This window comes from Ammodytes marinus, assembly GCF_949987685.1.
Source record: "Ammodytes marinus genome assembly, chromosome: 20".
Taxonomy (NCBI): Eukaryota; Metazoa; Chordata; class Actinopteri; order Uranoscopiformes; family Ammodytidae; genus Ammodytes; species Ammodytes marinus.
This window is the reverse complement of record NC_137224.1, coordinates 4,078,178-4,103,167: the sequence shown is the minus strand read 5'-3', so window position 1 is coordinate 4,103,167 and position 24,990 is coordinate 4,078,178. Positions and strand designations below refer to the sequence as shown.

At 37.7% G+C, this 24,990-nt stretch overlaps 3 protein-coding genes across 3 annotated transcripts in view; 2 read left to right on the top strand and 1 right to left on the bottom strand.

The window, feature by feature from the left end:
- Positions 1–3,174: 3,174 nt before the first annotated feature.
- tectb (tectorin beta) lies at positions 3,175–6,016 on the top strand (the record flags this gene model as incomplete). Its single annotated transcript, XM_080048827.1, has 10 exons — positions 3,175–3,241; positions 3,581–3,771; positions 3,888–4,039; positions 4,148–4,220; positions 4,396–4,499; positions 4,595–4,678; positions 5,155–5,317; positions 5,465–5,543; positions 5,712–5,744; positions 5,943–6,016. 10 exons carry the CDS (start codon positions 3,175–3,177, stop codon positions 6,014–6,016), a joined length of 1,020 nt encoding a protein of 339 aa, XP_079904953.1.
- Positions 6,017–8,892: 2,876 nt separating this feature from the next.
- Positions 8,893–23,465, bottom strand: gucy2g (guanylate cyclase 2g; the record flags this gene model as incomplete). Its single annotated transcript, XM_080049646.1, has 22 exons — positions 8,893–8,961; positions 9,426–9,533; positions 9,629–9,720; positions 10,182–10,280; positions 10,405–10,579; positions 11,517–11,709; positions 12,163–12,303; positions 12,670–12,847; positions 13,099–13,254; positions 13,402–13,570; positions 14,009–14,080; positions 14,488–14,592; positions 14,802–14,885; positions 15,434–15,562; positions 15,772–15,938; positions 18,423–18,526; positions 18,805–18,940; positions 19,444–19,588; positions 19,723–19,905; positions 20,310–20,434; positions 20,927–21,275; positions 23,088–23,465. The coding sequence occupies 22 exons, from the start codon at positions 23,463–23,465 to the stop codon at positions 8,893–8,895; spliced, it is 3,357 nt and encodes a 1,118-aa protein (XP_079905772.1).
- The window catches only part of acsl5 (acyl-CoA synthetase long chain family member 5), a gene marked incomplete at its 3' end in the record, with an annotated part of 26,087 nt that continues 12,802 nt past the window's right edge, over positions 11,706–24,990 (top strand). The window contains exon 1 of the mRNA XM_080049471.1: positions 11,706–11,734. The remainder of the gene's footprint in view (positions 11,735–24,990) is intronic.

The window sequence follows — 24,990 nt, the reverse complement described above, 5'->3', positions numbered from 1 at the left end:
CGACAGGGATTGTGGGACATCCATGTGCTGCGCTCGACACCACGGTGAACAGGTGTGCAAGAGACGTCTGATCCGCGGCGAAAGCTGCTATGTTCCTGACGGTGGCCTTGCATTCAGCATCAACCAGATTTGCCCATGTGATGAGGGGCTACTGTGTCGTGAAAAAAGTGCATCACGCCGGAAAGAGTAAGTAGAGAAAACAAAGCTTTCATCAACAATTATTTACACAAAATACCACAAGCAAAGGGTAAATTACCAACAGAGTAGAGAGTCGAGATCCTCAAAAACTCCAGGGTCACTGTTTGTCAAATGAATGTACAGCATTTGTGCACGATTAACGTATATACAATATCAAGCAAATCCTGCATTATTGGAGCCATGTCTTCTGTAGGGGCCGGCGGCAAAATGTAGTTTGAAGACTTTTGCTATGTCCCTTATCCACACATCTAAATCTTAGCAGGTTTTTCATATTTGTTCATCATGGCAAAGTATATTCTAACTTAAGAGTTTTGGAGTGTGCTCTTGAGGTTCACTATTGTCCAACAATGCAGTGCACACAGAACATGAAGGACAGCTGGAACAAATTCACTAACTAATTATGGATGTTGGTCAAACATCTTCCGAAACAGCTCAGAAAGCAAATAAATCCTTGGAAAACATTTGGATGTCCATTGTCCAGTGACATTCCAAAGTCACAGTTTAATTTGATCATTTCCTGTCGATTTACAAGGTCTAACCCAATTTCTTTGTCTTTCAGGAGAGATTTTATTTACCATCCAGAACGAACAAGTTGGACCTGCCAAGTGCCCAAACCCTGATGCCAGCTTGAAAAATAAAGCTATTTATTATGTAAATATGTTGTTTATGATTGTATATAAAAAAATTATGCATTTAAAAATTTGTTGTATAACTGCATGTTCTTATTCGTGTCTTATAGCAAGTATGTTTTTTATTACTATTTCATTATGTAAACTTTGACCAAAGCACTACCATATCTACATAGCTGGGCTCAACAATGCAACAGTGTCTCATTCAGTATCTTTCTCATGCATTTATTGATCTTTGATTATGTCTATAGATGTCTATTCTCCTTCAATCTAAAGAATAAAAATAAATATTACCCCAAAAAACATTTTTTTTGTTTTTTTAATACTGCTATACTTACTACAGTTCATTTTAAAGCTGTCAAGATCATTCATAATCAGTAATAAATACACATAAGAAAGACAGTGTATAGAGGGAAAGGTTTTACTGCTCTCTTGTGGTGAACATATGCGGGATGTAACGTTGGTTTGTAATAATAACACACCAAACTCAAATGTAAAGCATATTGTTAAAACTGAACTTTTTTCACTGGTTCACACACTGTTGGGAAACAAATTATTTTGAGAAAAAAGGTGATAATATCATGAGATTAAAGTAATACATTTAATTTCAACCTCCAAAATCAAACTAGTTTTTTCCTTTACAAAATGCCTTCACATCTCCGTCGTAACATTTGGTCAACGACAATAAGTTTGGAGAACTCCAAACAAACAGTGGAGAAATGAATTACGCTACTTTTCTCTACTGTGAACTTTTGTCAATCAGAATCCATTACTTTTATTGGCCTCATGTTTTGTAGAATCAACTGTCTCCTCCTAGCACGTTTCTTGGATTGTAGGCCACAGTTGCATAACACGGTGGAGTCTTGTGGTTCCCAATTGTTAGCATCACCAAATGCTGTAACGCTAGCTGTCCCCTGACCAGTTTCTTAGATTGGGATCTTCTTTGGACTACTCCTTACTAAATCCCCAGTCGCTCCATTCAGATGCTAAGTGTATGCGGTTTGCCTCGTCCTCTGCTGGGTGGCTTACTTGTTCTGTGAAGGACATTAGTGTCTAACCTCTTTGGTATCGTTTTACAGCCCTCATCATTAGGACTTTTGCGTGAATTGAACTGTTAAAAAATCAGAAAGATTTAAAACTTTTCTTGTGCTTTAGTGGCATAACAAGCATTGTAGATTTTCACCTCATTCTGTTTCTTTGAAGATTTCGAACATAAATCATGAGACACTGCCAGCTGAGTAGACATTAATAATATTGCTCATTCTTTACATCAAAAGTAAAGCTACTGAAGTTCAAGCCAACATGACACAGGCCAATGAGAACACACCGTTCACAGACATAAGAAAGGCTGACGAGACAAAAGTGATATCTAATAGCACAAGACTGTGTGAAACCTTAGATTACTGAATACACAGGCCTATCATCTCCATTTAAGAACACTAGTTACTAGTGACGGCCGGCTCTTATCTAAGCTACCATCACATTTTGAAGCAATCCATCCATGTCTGTTTGCACTATTTAGCTTCTTAAATGGTATACTGTTCGAGAACGTTTTGTACTCTTTGGCAAATGCAACAAATAAAAGGAACAGGGCTGTCTGTTCCTCTGTTTACCTTAATGTTCCTGTCCTTAAAATGTGTCTGGGACATGCTGTTAAACTACATCTGTCCAGTATAAAAGGGATTTGGTATCTGAATAGATTTCTTGGTGAAAGGAATTGTTTGTAATTTTGGGAAAATTTCTAATACGCTTTCTGGTGGAAAGTTTAGTGAGAAGATCGAAACAAATCTTATATCTGCCCATTGTGTATAAAGGTTCAGCCATCAGCCGGTTAGCTTAGCTTAACATAGAGACTCGTAACATGGTTTAAAAACTAGCTTTGCTCTGTCCAAAGGTAATACAAACCACCTACAAACATCTGAATGTCCATCTCGTGAAAATGTGACTTAAGCACCTTAAGAGAGCTGCCCCTGTGAGACGCTGCTCATTTGAAAGTCAATGTACGAGCAGCACAGAGAGCTTTTGTGAGCAGTCCCACAATGGAGCTCTTCAACCAATCCTTGCTGGGGGGATTAAGTAGAGAAGGGAGAATGGGGGAAAGTTGACTACCTTCACCTGTGACCGTATAAAACGCCTCCTTAAATTGTCAGGACGTTACTTGTAGAGTCATTGGTGCTGGTAATCTGTTCAAACGCCATGAGGAACCTCTGACATCCGACAAATCAAAGGTGTTCTTCCCCCCCACAGGTGAGTTTCCAACATATTTACATTATTATATGTCATGTTTAAATATTCTGTCATTGCTAGTGTGTAATTTTCTTAAATCTGTCTTTGCAGCAGTTTCAGAATGGCTTCTGTTGGTGCATTTTTAATGCTTTTGCCTGTTGCTTGGACATGCTCTCCCCAAAAAGCAGGTAACGTTCCTGATGTAAAACAATTAGTTAGTACTTTTATGCTTTTGGCATATTAACAGAACAAAACACAGGATGTTCTGTGGATCTCAAGTAGACCATCGTAAAATCTAAGCAATCATTTTGTCAATTTCAGTTCCAATCCAGCCCGGGTCGTTCTCTGCATGTCATTCCCCTCTTTGCCCCATTTCATAAAAGCAAAAATGGCACCAAAAACCAAAATCTGTAAAAAAAAATAATAATATTAATCTGAAGATAAAGAGTGACACATTACTTTTCGTGCAAATAAAGTCTTAAGTGAAGACACTAAATAATACTTTATTTTTGTTTGTCTTATATCAGACTATGTTATGGTGTCATGTTTCCCCAACGCCATCATTGCCAACGTCCCAGAGTGTCCCTACGGCTGGGAGATTGAACAGCTTTCCCTTGGTGGAGTCTGTTACTCTGGAATACACAGCCCGGGCTACTATCGCTTCATTATCTCAGACCTGACGCCCAAAAACAACTCATACTGCGGCACACAATCTGAGGTGAGATGCCAAGTATTGAGGTATTTAAGTGCTGGGTCACATTAACTATAGTGTCTAGCCGTGAAGAGTTTTTCTGCCCAGCTTTTGAAATATTTCTCCACAATTGTTTTCCACAGTTCATGCCCGGCAAAGACCCCAAGTACATCTTCTATAACTCCATAGTGTCCAACGATACTACGTTGACTGTCAGAAACCAGCCCGTCAACTACACCTTCAGCTGTGTGTACCGAGCAGCCTACCTGGTAAATAACGCAGTCTTCAGTCAAAGGTAAGCATTAACCTGTGACACGATGCAACCACAGTCACTGTGTGGGAGATATGTTCATTCTAACCCAATGACTTGCAGTGTTTTTACTAAACCCTCTGCTTTTTCCAGAGTGGCAACAGTTTATGTCAACAACGGGAGTTTAGGCACTTTTAGATCACAGTTGTCTATGAATGTCTTCACGGTGAGTGGCCGATTACACTCAAGTTTCACCAGTGGAAGCCTTTTGCAACATGTTAAATGTAATTTTGTAATTTTAAGATGTGTTATAATTAATTAACCCTTGTAATGGTCATTCATTGTAAAGTGTGTCAAGCACTGTCTGAGGAAGAAATATAAAACAAATTATATTTTTGTAGAATTCAAAGTTCCTGTATGCCAAGGACGCTCCCTATGTGATCGATACTTCCGAGATTGGATCCGAGGTCTTCATGGGCATCGAGGCAAAAGGACTAAGTAACAGGTACAAACAAATCACAAATTAATCATCATTAGATTATGTTCTGTTATATTACAGAGGATATGCCCCTCTCAGTACTAACTATGATGTTTTTTCAGATTCAAGGTTGTGATTAACAACTGCTGGGCAACTCCTACTCCTTACTCAACAGACAAGAAGAGGTGGAGTCTCATCATTAACAGGTACAATGGACAACATTTGGACAACAATTCAAATATATAAGTAAACTGGACTACATTTATTTAATTTGTTTGCTCGAAAGTTTCAATGTAAACCCAACTTAGTTAAGTTCACAGAACCTGAAAAAACTAATTCAAATGGCTCAAAATATTGTTTCACTAACAGTTCAACAGCAAGTTTACATTCATGTAAGTTTTTAAAAACTTAAAAAAGTCAGGGTCTTTGGAGAGTTTCAAGCCTGAAACATTGCTTCATTTTAGGTCTACTTATATGCTGATTAAATCAGAAATCCATGTCCCAAGACAATTCAAGTGTATTACGTTGACTTAATTTGAAATTTATAAAACCTTCACAATTAGTTCATGGTAAAAGTTGAGCTGATTCCACTAAATTCCTGTGTGATATTTACAGTTTAGTAGAATGAGAAATAGTGCTTTTCCACGCCACTATGTGTGAAACAGTTTTCGTCCTTCAACAGCTGCTCCTCTGACAACACCGTGACTATTTTTGAGAACGCCAAAGACAGCCGTTCCATGTTTAAGTTCAACTCTTTCCGCTTCCAACGGCTGGAGAAAGTGTCGACCGTCTGGCTCCACTGTGAGGTCCAGGTCTGCGATGGAGAGAGGCTCGTCTGTCAGCCCGTGAGTACAACACTTAATATGATATAAAAAGGGATATTTATTATCTATTTAATCCTTTCTATACAGTTATGATCCAACTTTTTGTCATTTGTTACCATGTAATGGTGCCATTAACTGAGAACTCTTACTCATTTACTGTACTTAAAGGGCCCCTGCTCTGCCCGAAGTCTGCCCTCTGAGGCAGAACCGAGTGGGGGGATCCTGACTGCTGAGTTTCAAATTAAAGGTACAGTACACCATGTTGCATTTCAGGTTAATGCTCCACACATATCAAAATACATTAAAACAATATTCTGCTCGGGATATTAATTAATATCTGAAGGGTTCTTTTAATAAATAAAATTACATTTACTTCAAAAGAATTACATGATTTATTGTCTATTTCTCTTGACAGGTAATGGGTCCTCAAATAACGGACACATTAAAGGTAAACACATGTGATGCAGTGATAACTGTGGCTAAACTGTTTGGTGGTTTAATTAATAACAGAACAGTGTTTTTCAAAGATCCGTGTATGTTTTGTGCACAAAATGGTTGCAGTTAAGTAAAAAGTAAAAGTAATCTTGGTAAAGTTGTTTTCTTAATTGTTATCTGCACTGTTCTTTATTTGCTTTTGTCACCACAGGCACGTCACTATTCATCCTGCTGTTGGTGCTGATAAACACTTGTTGTGATTTAGTCAACGGCTCAAGAATCTAGTAAAACTTTTTTTTTTTTTTCATTTACACATAAACACACAGAGGGGAGTGTCACAGGACTCAGGGAGCATATGAAAACATTCCTCTCCCCACACTCAAGTGAATGACTGTCTGTCCATTGTCTTACTAATGTTTGTAATTAGCTCATTTATTGAAACTTTGGATGATCCTTTTTAATGTTACCTACATTACTTCACTGCTTTTCTCCAATAAAGATGAGTGGAAATTGCTTGCCAAACATGTATCCTTCTCCCCTTTTGTTTTAAATTATGCAAACACCTTTAAAATATCTTCCTCACAATGTTAGAAAATAAACAAATGAGTTGATTAAATCCAGAAATTGTCAATACAATAAACATAAACATTCCTTGATATGTCTTATATTATTACCTAGAACATTTGATTAAATGTGTAACAATGCCGTATCTTATAAAAACACTTCTTCACCCATCAAATCTTATTGGAATTAAAACCATCTGTTGTTTATTTGTTGCAGCAGCACTAAATAAAAACACATTGCATGCAATTGGAATTGCTACAAACTCACCAGTGTCAATGATTCTCATTAGCTTTTGTTATAAATTAAATTATTTTTGTTGTAAAAGCTGTTTTCTCACTAACTTCCACACATACTGAAACAAAATCCAATTATGCAAAAGAAAATATTTAAATATAGTGCAGGTTAAAAAGTTTTGTGATTGTAAAAATAAAAAAAGTGCATTTTACAAGCTATAATTGTATTAATTTGTATCTACCCGTTAGATGCTAAATATATGTAAAAATATACTAACATATTTTAGTATTCATATAAAAATCCCTCTTTTTCTTTTTCTGTAAACATAAATATAATTATGATGATTCACCAACAAGACAAGCCCCATTGCTGTAAAGTAACTACATTCTTTACTCGAGTCTAGTGAGTAATTTTAAGGTACTTGTACTTTACTTGAGTATTTCCATTTGATGCTACTTTTTTTTTAAATATAATTTCAGTTATTTTGCAGAATCAGATTAATAATACAATTAATGTATACAATACTATATATAAATAAACATATTATGATGCATTTTTCAAGATTAAGATAAACATGTATTGATCCTTTGGTGAAACTCATAAGCTACCTCTTCATTCATAAATAAATAAATAAATAAATTTCAATTTGCTCCACCTTTACCAGCTGTAACATTAAAGTGATGAACACATTAATTCATATAATTAATTTTGCATTAGAGTACTTTTGCAGAAAAGAAATTTGTGCAGAATTCTGGTTTTAAAAAACCTAAAGTTGGTCAATTTATGACACCATGCTTTCCAAACTGTGCACAATCAAATCCTGAAATTCTCTATATTGAGATTCAACATTACAGCCCCAAGAAAAAATACAATACTCTAACATAAACTGTTCCATTATCATCTAGTCAAGTAAATATACAGTATGCTACAAATAACGGTAGCATTTTGTATTGTAGCACTGAAGTAAATAATCCTTTGTAAAAGGGTTTAATAGTACCAAAGTAACAAGGAAACTAAAATTTAAAAAATATCTTTACTCTTGTTTAAAGGTGAAGTAAGCGATGTATTTATGTTAATATAAGTGTTAAATCGCTCTTTACTCATACAGTGATCACTTACATCAGTGCTTCTGAAATGGTGGGGCGCGCCCCCCTGGGGGGGCGCCATGAGTTCTCAGGGGGGGGGGCGTGGGCTGCCTTGATTTCCAACTGACCAAAAAAAAAAACTTTTTTAAGTGCTAGCAAGCGCAATGTGTGCTTGTGTATGGTCACATCCGCGCGGAAGGCCGCGATTTGCAGTCTGTGTCTCCAAGTGTCTCTGTAGGCTATTTAAAAAGACATCAAGCAAGTAGACTAATAATAACATTAATTAATTATTGGTAATCGCATCACAGAAGGCATATTGGCCTATAATAATAAAAAAACACCACCTTAACTATGTTTACGAACATGTTTTGAATTAAATGCAAACCTCAGTGAATCATTTGCTCTTGTTTCTCTGTCATGAGATTCACACAGACTGAGCAGTCTTGTTTAAATGTTACAAATTGAGCTAATAAACTGAACTTCTATTTTTTTTAAGTTGCTGCAGAAGTTATCTCAGCTAATTTTTTAATCTAATTTGATAGTAAGGTGATTGTATGAAGAATGCTCGTGCCAGAAACTCATTCAGTGGATTTGTACAGATAAATAAATAAATATTAGCAGGTTCTCAATAGTATTTCAATTTAGGGGGGGTGCGAAAAAATGTCTGTTCCCTAGGGGGGGCATGACAGAAAATAATTGAGAACCACTGACTTACATAATGTGCGCGTTTCATAAAGCCGATCTCTCAGTCAACCGCTCTGCATGTAATCGGCAAATAAACTTTTCACGGATCCCAAAAATTATATCCAATCAAAAGAGAGAACGCTACAAACCAGCACCCGTCTCATTGCCGGTGCACGCGCAGAGCGACAGATGGGTGAATGTTTATGCGCTTACAATGGCGGAGCAGGTAAAAATCCTTCCCAATGTCTGTTTTGATGGTTTTTATCATGTTTTATCACACTTACTTATCTGAGACGATGCTAGATTACTCGCTGCTTGAAGACCGCAGTGCATTAATATGGTGACGTGGGGACGAGGGAGGGGACTGCTAACTGCAGTCACTGACAGGAAGTTAGCTAAACTGACCATTCCTCTTACTGAACCTTTAAGAGAGTCCAAAACAAAGGTGTTGTAATCCAGTTTCTCAGCTCTGTTTTCGCTTCTTGTAAAGTCAGTGTTTATAATTTTTCTTCCAGTGTCAGTCCACATTTCACCTCCAGTCTTCTTTCTTCTTTTATAGTTGGAGGAACCAAACTTTTAATTTCAACTTGTTCTTCAAATGTTCACTGTGGGCATCGAGCTTTTCGGTTGTTTCTTCTCAGCTGCTCTGGCCGTTCGTAGTTTCTGGAGCAGAGATATGAGAAATTAAGGTCAAAATGCAACACCACTTTAAGGTGGAGTCAGCGACAAAATCACCTTTTGTCAAAATTTAGTGAAAATCTCCTCACGATATTTTACCTGTGAGTGTGTGTTTGCGCTGGAAAAGTCCAGTATTCATACACAGTCTAGACTCAGTTAATGGGTACGTAAACAAAAGGCCCACAATAGCTAGCAACATGTCCGTTTACAGAGTCTAGGCTGTGTATTAACCAGATTAACACACAGTAGGACAGGTAGAGCATTGTGAGGAAATTCTCTCATTCACTGATTTTGACAAAGTGATTTTGACAACAAGCATCTCCCGAATCACTTCTCCACCTTAAACAAAAAATACTACACATACTGACTGTGCTTGGAGACGGAGTGCTTGACATGTCTCTGTTGGGGTGTTTACATTTAAAACGGGCTGTGATGGGCCTTAACATTACCTCCGTTGGTAGATGGAGACTGCCAACTGGTGGAGGGCTGAGAGCCATAAGAGGAGGATTGAATCCACGTTTGTTCAGAAGCCAGTAGGTCTTATGAGACCCTTTGCCCTGTCAAAGACACACACACACTCACTTGTCAGAAAAAAATACAAAGGTTGTACATTGTTTAGTTAAACAAAAACCCATGGAGACGGTAAACTCACCTTCATTTCGATTTCCCCTCTTTCCTCAAATTCAAATGTTCCAAATATGTCAAGAACGTCGGCCGTGCACTGAGATATGTGAATCTTCATGGCTGTGTAAAATATACAGAAGTAAGTGACAATCAATCTAAAGGCATATTTTTTAGATTCAGCATTTAACGTTTTGACAATTTCAGCTGTAGTTAGACACAGTAGTGATTCGAGCTGTATGCTAAAATGCTCAGAAACATATCTACCAGATTCACTATCTAAGTATAGCATGTTAGCTAAATATTGTGTAGCATTAATCAATTAAGTAAAGCTGTAGTTGAGGAGAACGTGTTAATGTAAATGTGTAGTTATTGACTGTTTTTATTTATTAAAAAAAAACTATTTTACATGATGCTACTCTTGGAAAGTCAGTAAATCACCAAAGTCATCATAATTTATTCTCTTGAGACCATAAATGTTTCTGCTATTTGTCGAATTGTTTCCCTCAAGAACAAATTGTACTTACAATTTTTAATGATTTTAATAAATATCTTCTGCAAAGGCGTTACTTCAGTTAACTCACGTAAGCTGTTACTCTCCATGCGAGAGGCCATGTTCACCGTGTCGCCAAACAGACAGTAGCGAGGCATGGTGGTGCCGACCACTCCAGCAACCACTGGACCTATAAAACCAATACACAAATGATTTTATAGGTACACATTCAAGTTTCTCAAATGTTGATTATTTCATATACAACCTTCTGCAGAGTTCTTGCACATCATTACAAGCTTCTTGTTGTCTCTTACCAGAGTGAATCCCGACGCGAATGGCCAGACTCTCAGAAGGCATATGGCGGATTTTGAAGACCTTGACCACACTCAGGAAATGCAGAGCCATTGTGGATATCTCCAAAGCGTGATTGTTGCCGTTGCTGATAGGCAGACCACTGGCTACCATGTATGCATCGCCTATTGTTTCCACCTAGTAAAGATTCACAGATTAGTTGCTATTACTTTGGCTGCTCCTCCATTAAAGGAGTTTGTGTCACTGCGCACAGACAATAGGGTAACTAGAACGTCTAACAGAGGGGACTGTGTAGTACAGCACAGGTCCACTGAGTTTGGCATGTCTGTATTTTCAGTGAGAGCCACTAAATCTTGGAACTCAATACCAATTGAGATAAGAGAGTGGAACACCTTTGCTGGTTTTAAAAGTAAAATGAAATCATGGCTGAAATCAACCCAAGCATGCACCCATCATCCATAGATTGTTTTCTTAATGTTGTGATGTCCTGTTGTCTTGGTGTCTTACTGTTGTGATGTTGTTGTTGTGGTGTCTTAATGTTGTGATTTTAATGTCGTATTGTGTTATGTTTTACTGTTGTGAAATTGTGTGTTATTGTTTTTATACTTAGGTTTCCCTTTTTGACAGAGATGTATTACTCTGTTTCCTGTCCAGGGACTACAGATGAAAATTAGCTTATAGCTAAATCTGGTACTGCTTATGTGCTGTGCATTGTCCCTGTTAAATAAACAAATAAATAAATAAATAAATAAACTTACTGACTAAACATATTTTTATAGCACTTTTGAAAACAACCAAAGTTTACCATAGTTTTGTTACTGTACAAATTGTCGCAAGAAAAGTGAATCAAAGTTCTATTTTGCATGATTTACCACACAGACCTGAGTGTGGTATTGATCTCCTCATCTAAATCTCAGCAAATGTATTTCCAAAAATTATAAATATTCATTCATACATTCACTACCGGCAATAAAAATCACACCGTTTTGTTTGGTTGAATAATATAAATACCACAGGTCACCTACAAAATCTCTTGCCTCAACATTCCGTTCTTGTCTCCAGCACGTAAACTTAAATAAGACACAAAAAGTAAAAAGAATTGTGTTTGACTCACCTTGTAGACATCGTACATCTTGATGATGTCATCAAAGAGGCTGTAGAGGTCGTTGAGGAACGTGACCACCTCCATGGCAGAGCTGACGGAGCACATGGACGTGAAACCCACGATGTCAGAGAAGAAGATTGTCACTGTTTCGTAGCTTTGCGGCTCCACTGATTTCCCCACCATCAGCTGATCGGCGATGTACCTACGACCAATGAAGCGCTGACATGGTAAGGGTAAGGGATGACGTCATGGAGTAGCCATTTAAAGGTGCAGTCAGCGATTCTGGAGAATGCTTGTAGTGAAAATCACTTTTTTTTCAAAGTCAGTGAATATTTCCACATGATCTGCTACCTGTCCGTCTGGTTTTAATGCACAGTCAGGGCTCTGTAAATGAGCATGTTGCGAACTATGGTGAGCCCCCTTTGTTTTCATACCCTTTGTTATAATAGTTTACAGAGCCTGGTCTGTGTATTAACACTGGATTTTTTTTCAGCGCACACAGTACAGACAGGTGCGGATCATAAAGAGAAGTTCGCTGATTTTGACAAAAAGGGATTTTTACAACTAGCATTCTCCAGAATCACTGAGTCCACCTTTAACTGGTAGCAACATGGTTATAATACTTACATGGGTTTACTTAAATTGCTAATGTTACCTTGGTAACATGCTGGAGAGAAGTTTGTCTGCACGGGTCTTCTCCGCTGTGAGCTGATTGGTCCTCTCCTCCACCACTTCCTCCAAGTGATTTGCATATTTCTCCAACTTTTCCACCATATTGTCAAGTATATTTGCATGACTACATTGTAAAAACAAAACAAAAATCATAATCATGATGATTTCACAGTTTTTGGGTGTTAATTCAAGATTTGCTAAACTATTTCAAAATTAGCTCAAGGACATTTTTGCTGTTGTAACATATATCCAGTCACTACATTTATTAAGGAGCTGATATATAATTTAGATGATTTTAAAGCCCTTTCAAAGGTATGCAATCAATACATTCTCTTTAGTTTATAACAACAAGCAACCCAGATTCTCATTGCTATCTTCTTGTAAGTTTGTAACTACATAAAATACGGCCTATGTTGGTGCAAATTAGAAAACAATTCTTTCACAGTAATTTGGGGCATATTATAGGTTTAAAAAATCTTAGATCCCTGACCAATCTGGGCTGGTTTCCCTCAGCTGTCTCCTTATCGACCCAAACGGGGGTCTGTGGTCGGGCTTTTCACTCCAGCAGGCCCTTAGCAGCGAGTTGATGCTCTCCTCACACAGCTGATCGGACAGCATTGGTCGGAGCGGTTCCCCTTGGAAAGGTGTCCGCAACTGCATCATTATCTCTGGGGAAAACATGTAGCAGGAAAGCAGGAATCATTGTAGTGTTAAATCAATTTGGGTTTTTCTGGTTTGAGACCTTTTTAGCCACGCTAGCAGTTTGGCCGTTTAGGTTAATCCATCTACCATTTCTGTCCAATTGAAATGTCCCAGAAACTATTGGATATATTGTAATGAACTTACATTTTTTAACACATTTTTGTGTGCTTTTGAAGACATTCATGTTTGCAAGAGTTGCGAATGCCGAAAGGCTAACCTTTGGGCTCCAGGCTGTAGTCTTGATATGGGGTTCCCTTACAGCTGTACATGAGTTCCCACATGATGATGGCAAAGCTGTAGATGTCAGCTTTGGGCGTTCCATTGACCGGGAGGCCGACTTGTCTCAGGAGCTCCGGGGCCATCCAGTACATCTCTGCAACACAGCCATATACACTAATGGCAACTAATGAACGGTTAGGTTCCAAATACTTCTACTTCATGCTATAATAACCCAAAATCCATTAATAATTAGGATCACTCTTATATTTTCACTAAACACCTTCGTAAATGGTCCACTGACCGTCATAATCGGGGTTTTCCAAACAGTTGATCTTGTTTTTGCTTCCGTATTTAAACTCCCACAGTCCAAAGCCGGAGAGTTTTATCTGGAGTCGACTGTCCACCAAACACGTGCTGGGCTTCAGGTTCCCATGAAATTTAAGGTTACTTTTGTGAATGTACTCCATACCCTAAAACACAAATGAAAAGGTTCTAATCGTGAATTTACCATTGTAGGGTAAAATAAAACATCAGCCCTGCAGTAGCCTATAAGTACAGTTTTTTTTTGTTAAGTTTTCAGGATATTTATCTAGGAATACATTTTCACCAACCATATGAACCAGAATTGTATTTTCATCAGTGTGCAAAAGGCCATTAAACACCATCAAGGCCTTTGTACTGGGCACTCAAACATACATTACAAATAATTGGAGCAATACACTGAGTAAATGAAAGATGTAAATCAAAATGCATTGTGCGGACTTGGACCCTATTTTACGTTATGTATTTTATTAATGTGTACTAATAGTATTTATTTATATATGATCACTTAAAAAACCCGTTATGTCTTTCCAACCACCTACTTGTGGCAATAACTTTAAACATGCTGTATAAATGAATCTACTCACATTGACAATGTCATAAGCAAAAGACAGTTTGAACATCGCGTCCAGATCAACATCTGTAGACTTCAGTATGTCCTGCATAGAAATACATCAGTGAAGAGTGGGCAACATTTAAAAGTTACACACAAAAGATCTTGGTTAAAACAAAATCTTTATACAACTGTGAATAAAATATTATTATTTTGACCAAGCGTTACGCACAGCAACAACAATATCTTGTGCAAGTTTTGCCTCAAATCTTATGAACAATTAATAGCGACATGTACGCTAATTTTTATAGATTATAACTGTTTGAAACCATTTTGGTGAACACAAAAGTTATATCAAAATTAACACCAGCCCTTGTTTTAGGTGATTTTCTATGCCGTAGGTAAGACTCATAATGTATTAAAGTTACTATACGTAGCTGTAGTCTAGCTAACATTTCAAGTGTCAGATCTGTAATGATGCATTAAAATATGGATTCAAAGTGCCACACAGACCTTCAGACTGCCTTTCTTGCAGTACTGGATGACCAAGCAGACATGTGGCTGCTCAATACAAACACCAAAGAACTGCACCAAGTTCTCATGTTTCACCTCTTTCATCTGTCTTGAAGAGTTTAAGATGGTTAGGCACAAAATAAATTCAAACAATTCAGTCCTTGACTAATATCTCATAAACAATAATATCTGGTTGACAGTTACAAGGGTAGAATAACATTTTGTATAACTCTTTAAGGTAAACTTCAACTGGATTAATACAAACAGATAAACCAATAATGTATGATGGTATGTTTGGTCTTGAACAACATTACCACATTGAACTCGGCGATAATTGAAGGTTTCTGGTAATTACTGCTGACGTGGTTGTTGATGTACCTGACGGCCACTTGGTTTCCCTAAAAAAAAAAAGGGTGAAAAATATTCACATATTCATGCCTATTATAAACAAAGTTCATTCATGAATAAACTCTCCAATCAAAGATAAAACTACAAATTCAGAATTACTTCAAGTACGACTGTGTAACCTTTAAAATATCAAAATCTTCCTCTTGCAAATAAAAATATATTTCTTAAGAAATAAAACACCCACTTTCTCAATTCAGTCCCAAACTAAGATTTAGTACCCTCTCTCCAAAATTTTAGGTTTTTGAAGTAACCACCAAAAAGGTTCCAAGTTCCTGAAGGAGAAAATAATGCTGTGTTGATGCACAGCCTAGGCTCTGTGAACAGGCATGTTGCTATTTACGGTGGGTCCCCTTTGTTTAAATACCAGTTAAGAGAGCCAACGCTGTGCATTAACACTGGATTTTTTTTCCCAGCACATACACATAATGGACAGGTTGTGGATCGTGCGGAAATATTCACAGATTTTTACAAAACATGGTTTTGACAACAAGCATTCTCCAGAATCGCTGACGCCACCTTTAATCTCTCACTTAAATACCTGGTATAGACCTATGGTGGTGTAGATGTGTTCTTTCCCCAGGGCGAAGCTGTTGTTTGAGAAATTGGACTGAGAGCCGCCGCTTCCACAGTGACTACTTGTGGTGCTTATAGATAAAGGCTGGGTTCCCTGGAGGAGACACAAACATATCTTTGAACACATAAAGCAGGCCATCATCTTTACCTTCATCAATACATTAAGGCTACGTTTACATGACAATGGTCTAAAAACTAAAGTTTTTCCTTAAAGTTTTTAAAAATAGAACATAAAAATACTTTTGCATATTATTGTTGAAAACTTTGCTGTGTAAACGGCCACTAAGTCTTTAGCGCTCATACTGCGGGTCCCTTGACGATGGTGATGTCGCTGTAGTTGATGAGCCACCAGCAGGAGCCGTCGAGCCGCGTCTGGAGCCGCAGCTTCTGTAGAACCAGAACGCCGATGAACAGAACCGCCAACACTCCGATGACTGGGAAGCTCACGAGAAGAGCCAGTAGGGCAATGTCTGTAATAACGACAACACATGATTAAGGTGGTTAGATTGTGTGGATTGAATACATATGAAATCATGTTTTATTAGTGTTAGTCTTAAAGGTTCAGTAAGCGAAATGGTACTTTTAGCTAACTTCTTGTCAGTGACTGTAGTTAGCAGTCCCCTCCCTCGTCCCTACGTCACCACATTAATGCGTTGCGGGCTTCACGCAGCGAGTCACCTAGCATCATCTCAGATCCGTAAGTGCGATAAAACATGATAACCATCAAAACAGACATTGGGAAGGATTTTTACCTGCTCCGCCATTGTAGGCGCATAAATATCCCCCCCTCTGTCGCTCTCTGCGCGAGCACCGGCAGTGAGACGTGCCGGTTTGTAGCGTTCTCTCTTCTGATTGGATATCAGGTTGTGGAATACTCAAAAAGTTTATTTGCCAATTACATGTAGAGCGGGTGACTGAGAGAACTGTGTTCTGAAGCGCGCACACTATATAACTGATCACTGTGTGAATATAGAGCAAATGAACACGTACAGTATCTCACAAAAGTGAGTACACCCCTAACATTTCTTCAAATATTTCATTATATCTTTCCATGCGACAACACTGAATAAATGACACTTTGATACAATGTCAAGTAGTCAGTGTACAGCTTGTATAACAGTGTAAATTTACTGTCCCCTCAAAATAACTCGACACACAGCCATTAATGTCTAAACTGCTGGCAACAAAAGTGAGTACACACCTAAGAAAAAATGTCCAAATTGGGCCCAAAGTGTCAATATTTTGTTTTGCCATCATTATTTTCTAGCACTGCCTTAACCCTCTTGGGCATGTAGGTCACTAGAGCTTCACAGGTTGCAACTGGAACCCTCTTCTACCCATTCATGACGACATCAAGGAGCTGGTGGATATTAGAGTCCTTGCGCTCCTCCATCTCCCGTTTTAGGATGCCCCAAAGATGCTCAATAGGGTTTAAGACTGGAGACATGCTTGGCCAGTCCATAACCTTTACCCTCAGCTTCTTTAGCAAGCCAGTGGTCGTTCGGAGGGGTGTTTGGGGTCGTTATCATGTTGCAGTACTGCCCTGCAGCCCAGTTTATGAAGGGAGGGGATCATGCTCTGCTTCAGTATGTCACAGTACATGTTAGAATTCAATGAACTGTAGATCCCCAGTGCTGGCAGCACTCATGCAGCCCCAGACCATGACACTCCAACCACCATGCTTGACTCTAGGCAAGACACACTTGTCTTTGTACTCCTCACCTGGTTGCCGCTCCACACTCTTAACACCATCTGAACCAAATAAATGTATTTTGGTCTCATCAGACCACAGGACATGGTTGCAGTAATCCATGTACGTAGTCTGTTTGTCTTCAGCAAACTTTTTGTGGGGTTTCTTGTGCATCATCTTTAGAATAGGCTTCCTTCTGGGATGACAGCCATGCAGACCAGTATGATGCAGAGTGCGGCGTATGGTCTGAGCACTGACAGGTTGACCCCCCACCCCTTCAAGCCCTTCAGCAATGCTGGCAGCACTCATACGTCTATTTTCCAAAGCCAACCTCTGTGTACGACGCTGACCATGTGCACTCAACCTTCGTAAACTGGGCCGCAGGGTGGTATTGCAACATGATAACGACCCCAAACACACCTCCAAGACGACCAGTGGCTTGCTAAAAAAGCTGAGGGTAAAGGTTATGGCCTGGCCAAGCATGTCTCCAGACCTAAACCCTATTGAGCATCTTTGGGGCATCCTCAAACGGAAGGTGGAGGAGCGCAAGGTCTTTAATATCCACCAGCTCTGTGATGCTGTCATAAATGGGTGGAAGAGGGTTCCAGTTGCAACCTGTGAAGCTCTAGTGAACTACATGCCCAAGAGGGTTAAGGCAGTGTTGGAAAATAATGGTGGCCACACAAAATATTTACACTTTGGGCCCAATTTGTAAAAATTTTCTAAGGGGTGTACTCACTTTTGTTGCCAGCAGTTTAGACATTAATGGCTGTGTGTCGAGTTATTTTGAGGGGACAGTAAATTTACACTGTTATACAAGCTGTGCACTGACTACTTTACATTGTATTAAAGTGTCATTTATTCAGTGTTGTCCCATGGAAAGATATAAAGAAAAATGTGAAGAAATGTGAGGGGTGTACTCACTTTTGTGAGATACTGTATATTAACATAAGTATATCACTCACTTCACCTTTAAAGGTGGAGTCAGAAATTGTGGTTGTCAAAATCACTTTTTGCAAAATCAGTGAATATTTCGATCCGCTACCTGTCTGTACTGTGTGCGCTGAAAAACAAAGGGTGTTAGTAAATAGCCTAGGCTCTGATCTTGAGGAGAAATTCACTGATTTTGACAACAAGCATTCTCCAGAATATCTGACTCCACCTTTAATGGTCTTAAGGAAACATAAAAAGACGAGATTGAGATTACTGCTTTAAATACTGGTTGAGAAAAGGCTGTAATAATATCAGTTTTGTGTTACTTTACCATTACTCAGCCATTCACAAAGCTCGTTGTTGAAACCACATTCTGGTACATCAGAAAAAGGTTTTCCTTTTGGCCAGATCACAGACGAAAACATAGATGTCGGCCTGGAATGACATATTTTGTGTGTTTAATGTCAAAACATGTGTTTATGAAAAGTCTGCAGATTTTTTTTAATGGTAAGTACGGAAGCTGAGAGCGGCCAATATATATATTTTCATTCTGTTATCTTGTTATTATAAGATTACAAAGATCGTTTCCACTCATTACTTGTTATATTAATTTGTTATCTCGTGATCACATAAAAAAACTAAATTTGAAAATATATTCAGTATATACGAATATGGTCGCTCTAGGCTTCCGTAGATAAGAAAGCGCTTGTTACCGGATAGTTTTGGTGTGACTGTCGAAATTGAGGATGGGCATAAATTTGGTGATGTCTCCCTTATGCTGCAGGTCATAAATGGAATAGTCCAAGTTTCTTTCCCCCTCTGCGTCAAAGTGGACCAGTCCAGAGGCGCCTGCAAAGATGAGCCACTAATACATCAAATTGTCTCTAAAAATGACGTGTTAGATGAGAGCTTTTTAGTGTTTCAAAGTTAGTTTTTAGGGTTTAGTGTGTTATGTGAAGGCCTGTTAAAGGGCCAGTTCAAATGAAAACATTTAAAACAATAATCTAAACACAAATCCTGCAATTCAAAACATTACTTAAATACCACACAATCTACTTAAACTACTTAGTATGCATAAAAGCCCATTTCAGAATAACAAAAAAAGTAAAAACAGTAATTTATGCATTTATGTCTAAATCACTTAATCAGGTGGAGTCTCAACCTATAAGCTATCATAATTTATTTGTTTATTCAGATGTAATTAATAATCAAAATCTGCAAAGTAAATTAACCGGACAAAAAAATAAATTAAGTGGTGTAAAACAGGCAGTATTTCCCTCTGAAATCAAATGGAGTATACATCGATCTCAATATATAAGAATATTAGTAAATACATTAATACATTTACCAACCATAAAATCGAATGAGGTTTTTATTTTTTAATCTCATCAGCAGTTGCCGTCCATCGCGAGGGTCTTCGCCATCTTTGATTACTTCCTTCAGTCCCATCGCATAAAGGAGCACAGCATCATGCAGATAGGCAGAGTATGGGCTAACCTGAAATAACAGAAATAAGATTACTGCATCTGTGATTATTACCTAACCTGAAGTAACACACGTGTGCTTGATTTTACTTCTTTTTTTAATAATTAATAATACACATTTTCCAAGGTGTGATTTGGGCACTTTACCTCTCTTTCAGATGACAGGTTGCTCCTGAATGGGTGTCCTTTTAGTCTTTCGAAAACTTGACCAAAGAAGTCGTAATACTCGTAGCCTTCGTAGGATTTCTGGCCGATGACGAAGGTCATGTCAAAAGCTCTTATGGCGTCTTCGTTTATCCTTTCGTTCACGGAATATTTCCACAAGTTATCCTGGTTAGGAAAAGTGCGGAAAAACCACTTGTAGAATACACTGGCAAATTCAGACTTTACATGTTTACATTAAGAGATTACAAACTGCTTAAAATTATTATTATTAAATTAAGAGCTGTAAGGCCATAAAACTAGATTTGAATCATGTTCTGGGATCTATCTAGTATCTATCTATCTATCTATCTATCTATCTATCTATCTATCTATCTATCTATCTATCTATCTATCTATCTATCTATCTATCTATCTATCTATCTATCTATCTATCTATCTATCTATCTATCTATCTATCTATCTAAATAAAGTTTAAATACAATGACAAATAAATGAATAAAATCTATCTATCTATCTATCCGGGGCACCTGTGTATTTGTGTGTTAATGTGATCAAAAGACTGTACTTACCACACTCCCACTGACCTCAAAATGTTGCACCAAAAAGAAAACGTACTCGCCGTTCATCAGACCCTGTCGCTGGGCCTCCAGCAGCAGAGCCATCGTGTCGTCCCTGTTCGTCAGCACCACAATCACTAGAAAGCAACGGGAGACAATAAAGAAATAGAGAAATGGTCAAATCACTGGTGTTAAAAAAAAGTAAGAAAGAAAATAGTGGTTTAAAGCCATAGTGCGTAACTTCTGATAACCCCATGAGTAATTCTGAGTAATTACAACAATATTGTTGGTGCATCTCTACATGAAGTAAGCCTTTTGGGATCAGGCACGGATTGTATTTATTCTGCTGTACGTCCAGGTTTTTTCTAAGCAGTAGAATCAACAACTGAAAAAAAATGCAGGCACTTCTTGGGATTTTTCGGAGCTCCTGTGCCAGTGTCAAGGGGACGACACCAGTTGTAAACGCTGCCTTACTGAGAAATACAGAGAGCGTTTTGTGGAGCTGATAGGCTTAATCTACTTTTTGGCAACTCGTTTGGCAAAAGCTTGAATATAACTGACATTCAGTCATCTTAAATTTTTTTTACGCACTATAGCTTTAAGGAGCCAAATAACTGTATTTTACTTACCTCTGGCGACTTTTGAGATGTACTGAATATTTTGGTAAACTAGTTGAGCTTGGCTGGTATCAAACTTGACCGCGGCAGCCAGGTTAAATTTGTCTCTCAGCGGACTCTCCACGGTTTTCCACAAAGCGTCAACTTTGTCCCAAGTGTTGGACTCTAAGCCTCCGCCGATCATCGCCACGTGCCTCCAACCGAAGAACTCCAAAGTCTTGATCAGGACCTCCGAGGTTCGCTTCAGAGGCGGCACGATTTTGATGTAGGAATCGTAGATGTAGCTATTGTCCATTTTGGAGGATTGTCCCACAAAGCTGAACATGGGGATGTTCCATGTGGACGCAATGAGACCAGTGACCTGGAGAGCAGTTTCAGTTTAACAATTTAAACGTTAACTGTCCAAAGGAGGTTTTATAGGAAGACGACTCCATGAGAGTTTCCTGCTCATGCACAAGAAGTTATAGGATCCTGGTTATGCAGTCATTTACAAATGAGATTGATTTCAGAAAATTCTAAATAATCAAATCTCTATATTTAGTTTGTTCATGAAAACTCAAATTTTAAATCCCAGATTTCTTAGGGCGACTAAACTTTCTTTGGTTGAGATAACTTGTCATTCATATGTTATGAAAAGGTATCTTTCATTCATAATGTTGAGTTCTACATACTATGAATTAAAAAGTTTTAGTTGGCCTCAAAAATCTAGTGAAGACAGTTGCCATTAACTGTTACACAAGTTCTCAATGCAGGAGCGGTTAGTTCCACATTTAAGAATGATAAATAAAATCCATTCCTTTCCCTCGTCCTCTTCCCTGTTTAAACAAAATTGTGAGTAAATATCTGACCTTTCTATGTTTGTACAGATATGAGTATGGGTCTATATATGAATGAATACGTTTTGGGAAATATATCATTGAATGTTGTTAACGTATGGCATAACTTGTCATAACTTGTTTTTTTTTAATCTAATGTTTTTCTTTTTGTCCCTTAAATCATAAAGTTCAATGACCTGGTTGAATATCAAGTTGCACAAATCATGTTCAAAGCTAGAAATAAACTGCTACCAGGTAACATTCAAAAACTTTTTTTTGACAGAGGGGGGTTATAATTTGAGGGAACAGTTAAACTAGACTTTAAGACACTAGCTGTTCGCACGACTTTAAAATGTCATTGCATCTCAATTGGGGGTGTGAAACTGTGGAATGGGATGAGCATGCTAAAGCGATGTCCAAACATGATCCAGTTAAAAAAAAGGTTCAAAGCAATGATTTTTAAAAAGGTAGATTTAAGAAGGAAAGTATATTAAATAAATAAATAAATGGTAATAATAAAAAATAAATGTAAAAAATTGTATATATTGCAAATATATATATTTAAAATGTAATTATGGTGCATCATATTGAATGAATATTTGGATTTATATATAGATATATTGATTGTATAGATATGTGGATTGTATATAGATATGTGAATTGTACAAATATATAGATATATGGATTGTATAAATGAATATAATAGACATAGATATATGTTTGTATAGATGTATGTATATAATAGATATAGATATATGGATTGTATAAATATAAAACAATTATAGTATCAAGTTGTATATTTGTATGGATTGTATCAAATATAGTATAACAAATTGTATAGATTTGTAAAAAAGATTATAGGGAACACAGGAAGCTAATATAACAAATATGAGTTATTGAGCTGTGGAAAATGGGTAGGATTAAATAAGTTTATACTTCTTCCTACTCCTTTTCAGGCATATCAATTCAATATGTTATTTGTTTTTTTTTATACATTTTTTGTGAAATCCTTTGAACATATTTTTTTGTATTTTCATGCCTTTCATTTTGTTTTGTAATTTTTATATGTCTGAAATAAATTGAATCAATCAATCAATCAATCAATCAATCCCTTAAAGGTGGACGAAGTGATTCTGGAGAACACAGTTTTTTTTCTCCAGAATCGCTGACTCCACCTTTAATTAATTGTTTGTTCAATTTAAAAACTGGATTATAATTTCTCTCTATGACCAACTGTAAAATTAGAAGCAGATATATTCATATATGAGAATCATCTTGGAAAAATAAAGTACAAAGTACATATCCATTTCCATATTAACAGCCATCACCCACACACCACCACATCACATTAACCATACCTCAGCCTCCTCGGGACACGCTGGACCAAACAGCGCCGACACATTCTCCTTCCACACCTGGTGGATGAATCCTCCGAGGGACAATTTGGGATTACAGCCCGTATCAATGAACACGAAATCCAGGCTGAAGTTACCTAGGAAGGATGGGTTGGTGTTGACCTTATTCACTGCTATCTGTAGCGCCGAGCCTAGCCGCAGGGCGCTAAATGGGAAAGAAATATTCCATGGAGCCTGGAAGCCAATGACCAACTTGTGAGGCTGAGACATGGGCTGAGACCCATTGGTGCTGTTGTTGAGGATAGCTGCGGCTGTTAACACAAGTGTGAAGTGAAGCACCAATATAAGCCTCATGCCAGGAGAACATACCACCTCAAACATCGTTAGCATCCTATTAGTGGCTTGATGCTTACAGGGCTTATATAGCCAACTTTCCTAGTGATGGTGGACACACTTAGTTACGGAGGAGAAAATGTATATGTGTGGAGGACAGTGGGAGGTACCAAGAGGCCGTGTTTTTATATCTAATCTTCAATAATAATGCATTTTATTGCTAACACCTTGCTGTGATATACAACAATAAAAATACTTTTTTTTTGACAATGTGAAAGTATCTATGTAAGGTTGAAGGTATTCCATCTTTTGTGTGGACCCGAGGAAGAAGTTGGCCTTGTCAATGATTGAATTCCTTAGTGATTTTTCTCTACTCTCTCTTCATTCGCTTTTTTTTTTAATGTGTGCTCTATACTTGATGTATTTTGTTTTTGCATCTGTAAAGCACTTTGAATGGCCTTGTGTCCGAAATGTGCTTTAGAAATAAACTTGCCCTTGCCCTTACTCATGGGTTGCGTTCCGAATCGCATACTTTCTACTATATAGTATGTAGAAAAAAGATTTAGGATGTCCCGATTCTTGTGGCCAGATTTAGGATGGTTAGAAGTACCCGGATGTCGTACTTCATGCGGCCAAGATTGTTAGTGTTGAAAAGTGCATCCTATTTGGGCGATTCTGACCCACAATCCAGTGCGCACGTGAAGTGACGTCACATCGACGAAGCCTCCATATGAAAACAAACGGGGATGCGACAGATATAAAAGCAAGAGGCAAGATCAAGGCGCAATGTTATGATGAAATAATAACATTAATATTAATAATAATGAGTAAAGTATGTCAAAGTAACTAGATTCTTTTTATCGTCGGATGTAGTATGTAGAGTAGAAAAAAGAAAGAGTATGCGATTCGGAACGCAACCATGACATCTATTGCAGCATGTCCGTCCTGGGAGAGGGCTCCCTTACTCTCCCTGAGATTTTCCAATTTTTTTTTTATCCCGGTAGAGGGTTTTTTACTGGGAGTTTTTTCTCAGCTGAGCTAAGGGTGTAAGGGCAGTGTGTCATACTGTATGGAATGTGAAGCCCACTGAGACAAATGTCTATTTGTGATATTGGGCTATACAAATAAAACTGATTTGATTTGATTTGATTTGATTTAGTTGCCACTACAGTAATAACTAATGGGGATCCTTAATAAAATAAAACAAAAAAATAAAAAATACAGAGCAAGCATTAATTAATGCAAAGTAATAAAAACAACAGATTAATCGAAGAAATTATCAAATACTAAGAATGACATAGTATGCCAGTTTGTAGAGTTGGGTTTTAAGACAGGATTTGTATGTGGGGTTTCTGTCAGGTAATTCTTCATTACCTTGTGTTCTAGATTATCAGTCCAACATTGAATATGTGTAAAGAACCAAGGATGGCTGCTTCTTTTCAAAGCTTAGCTCCAAATATAGATGCTATTAGATCAGTCTGAATGCATTAGTGTCTTACATTTATTAAAATTTTTACCTGTGTATGGTTTCATTCTTACCCAACAAACTATACGTGTAACTATCATATGATGT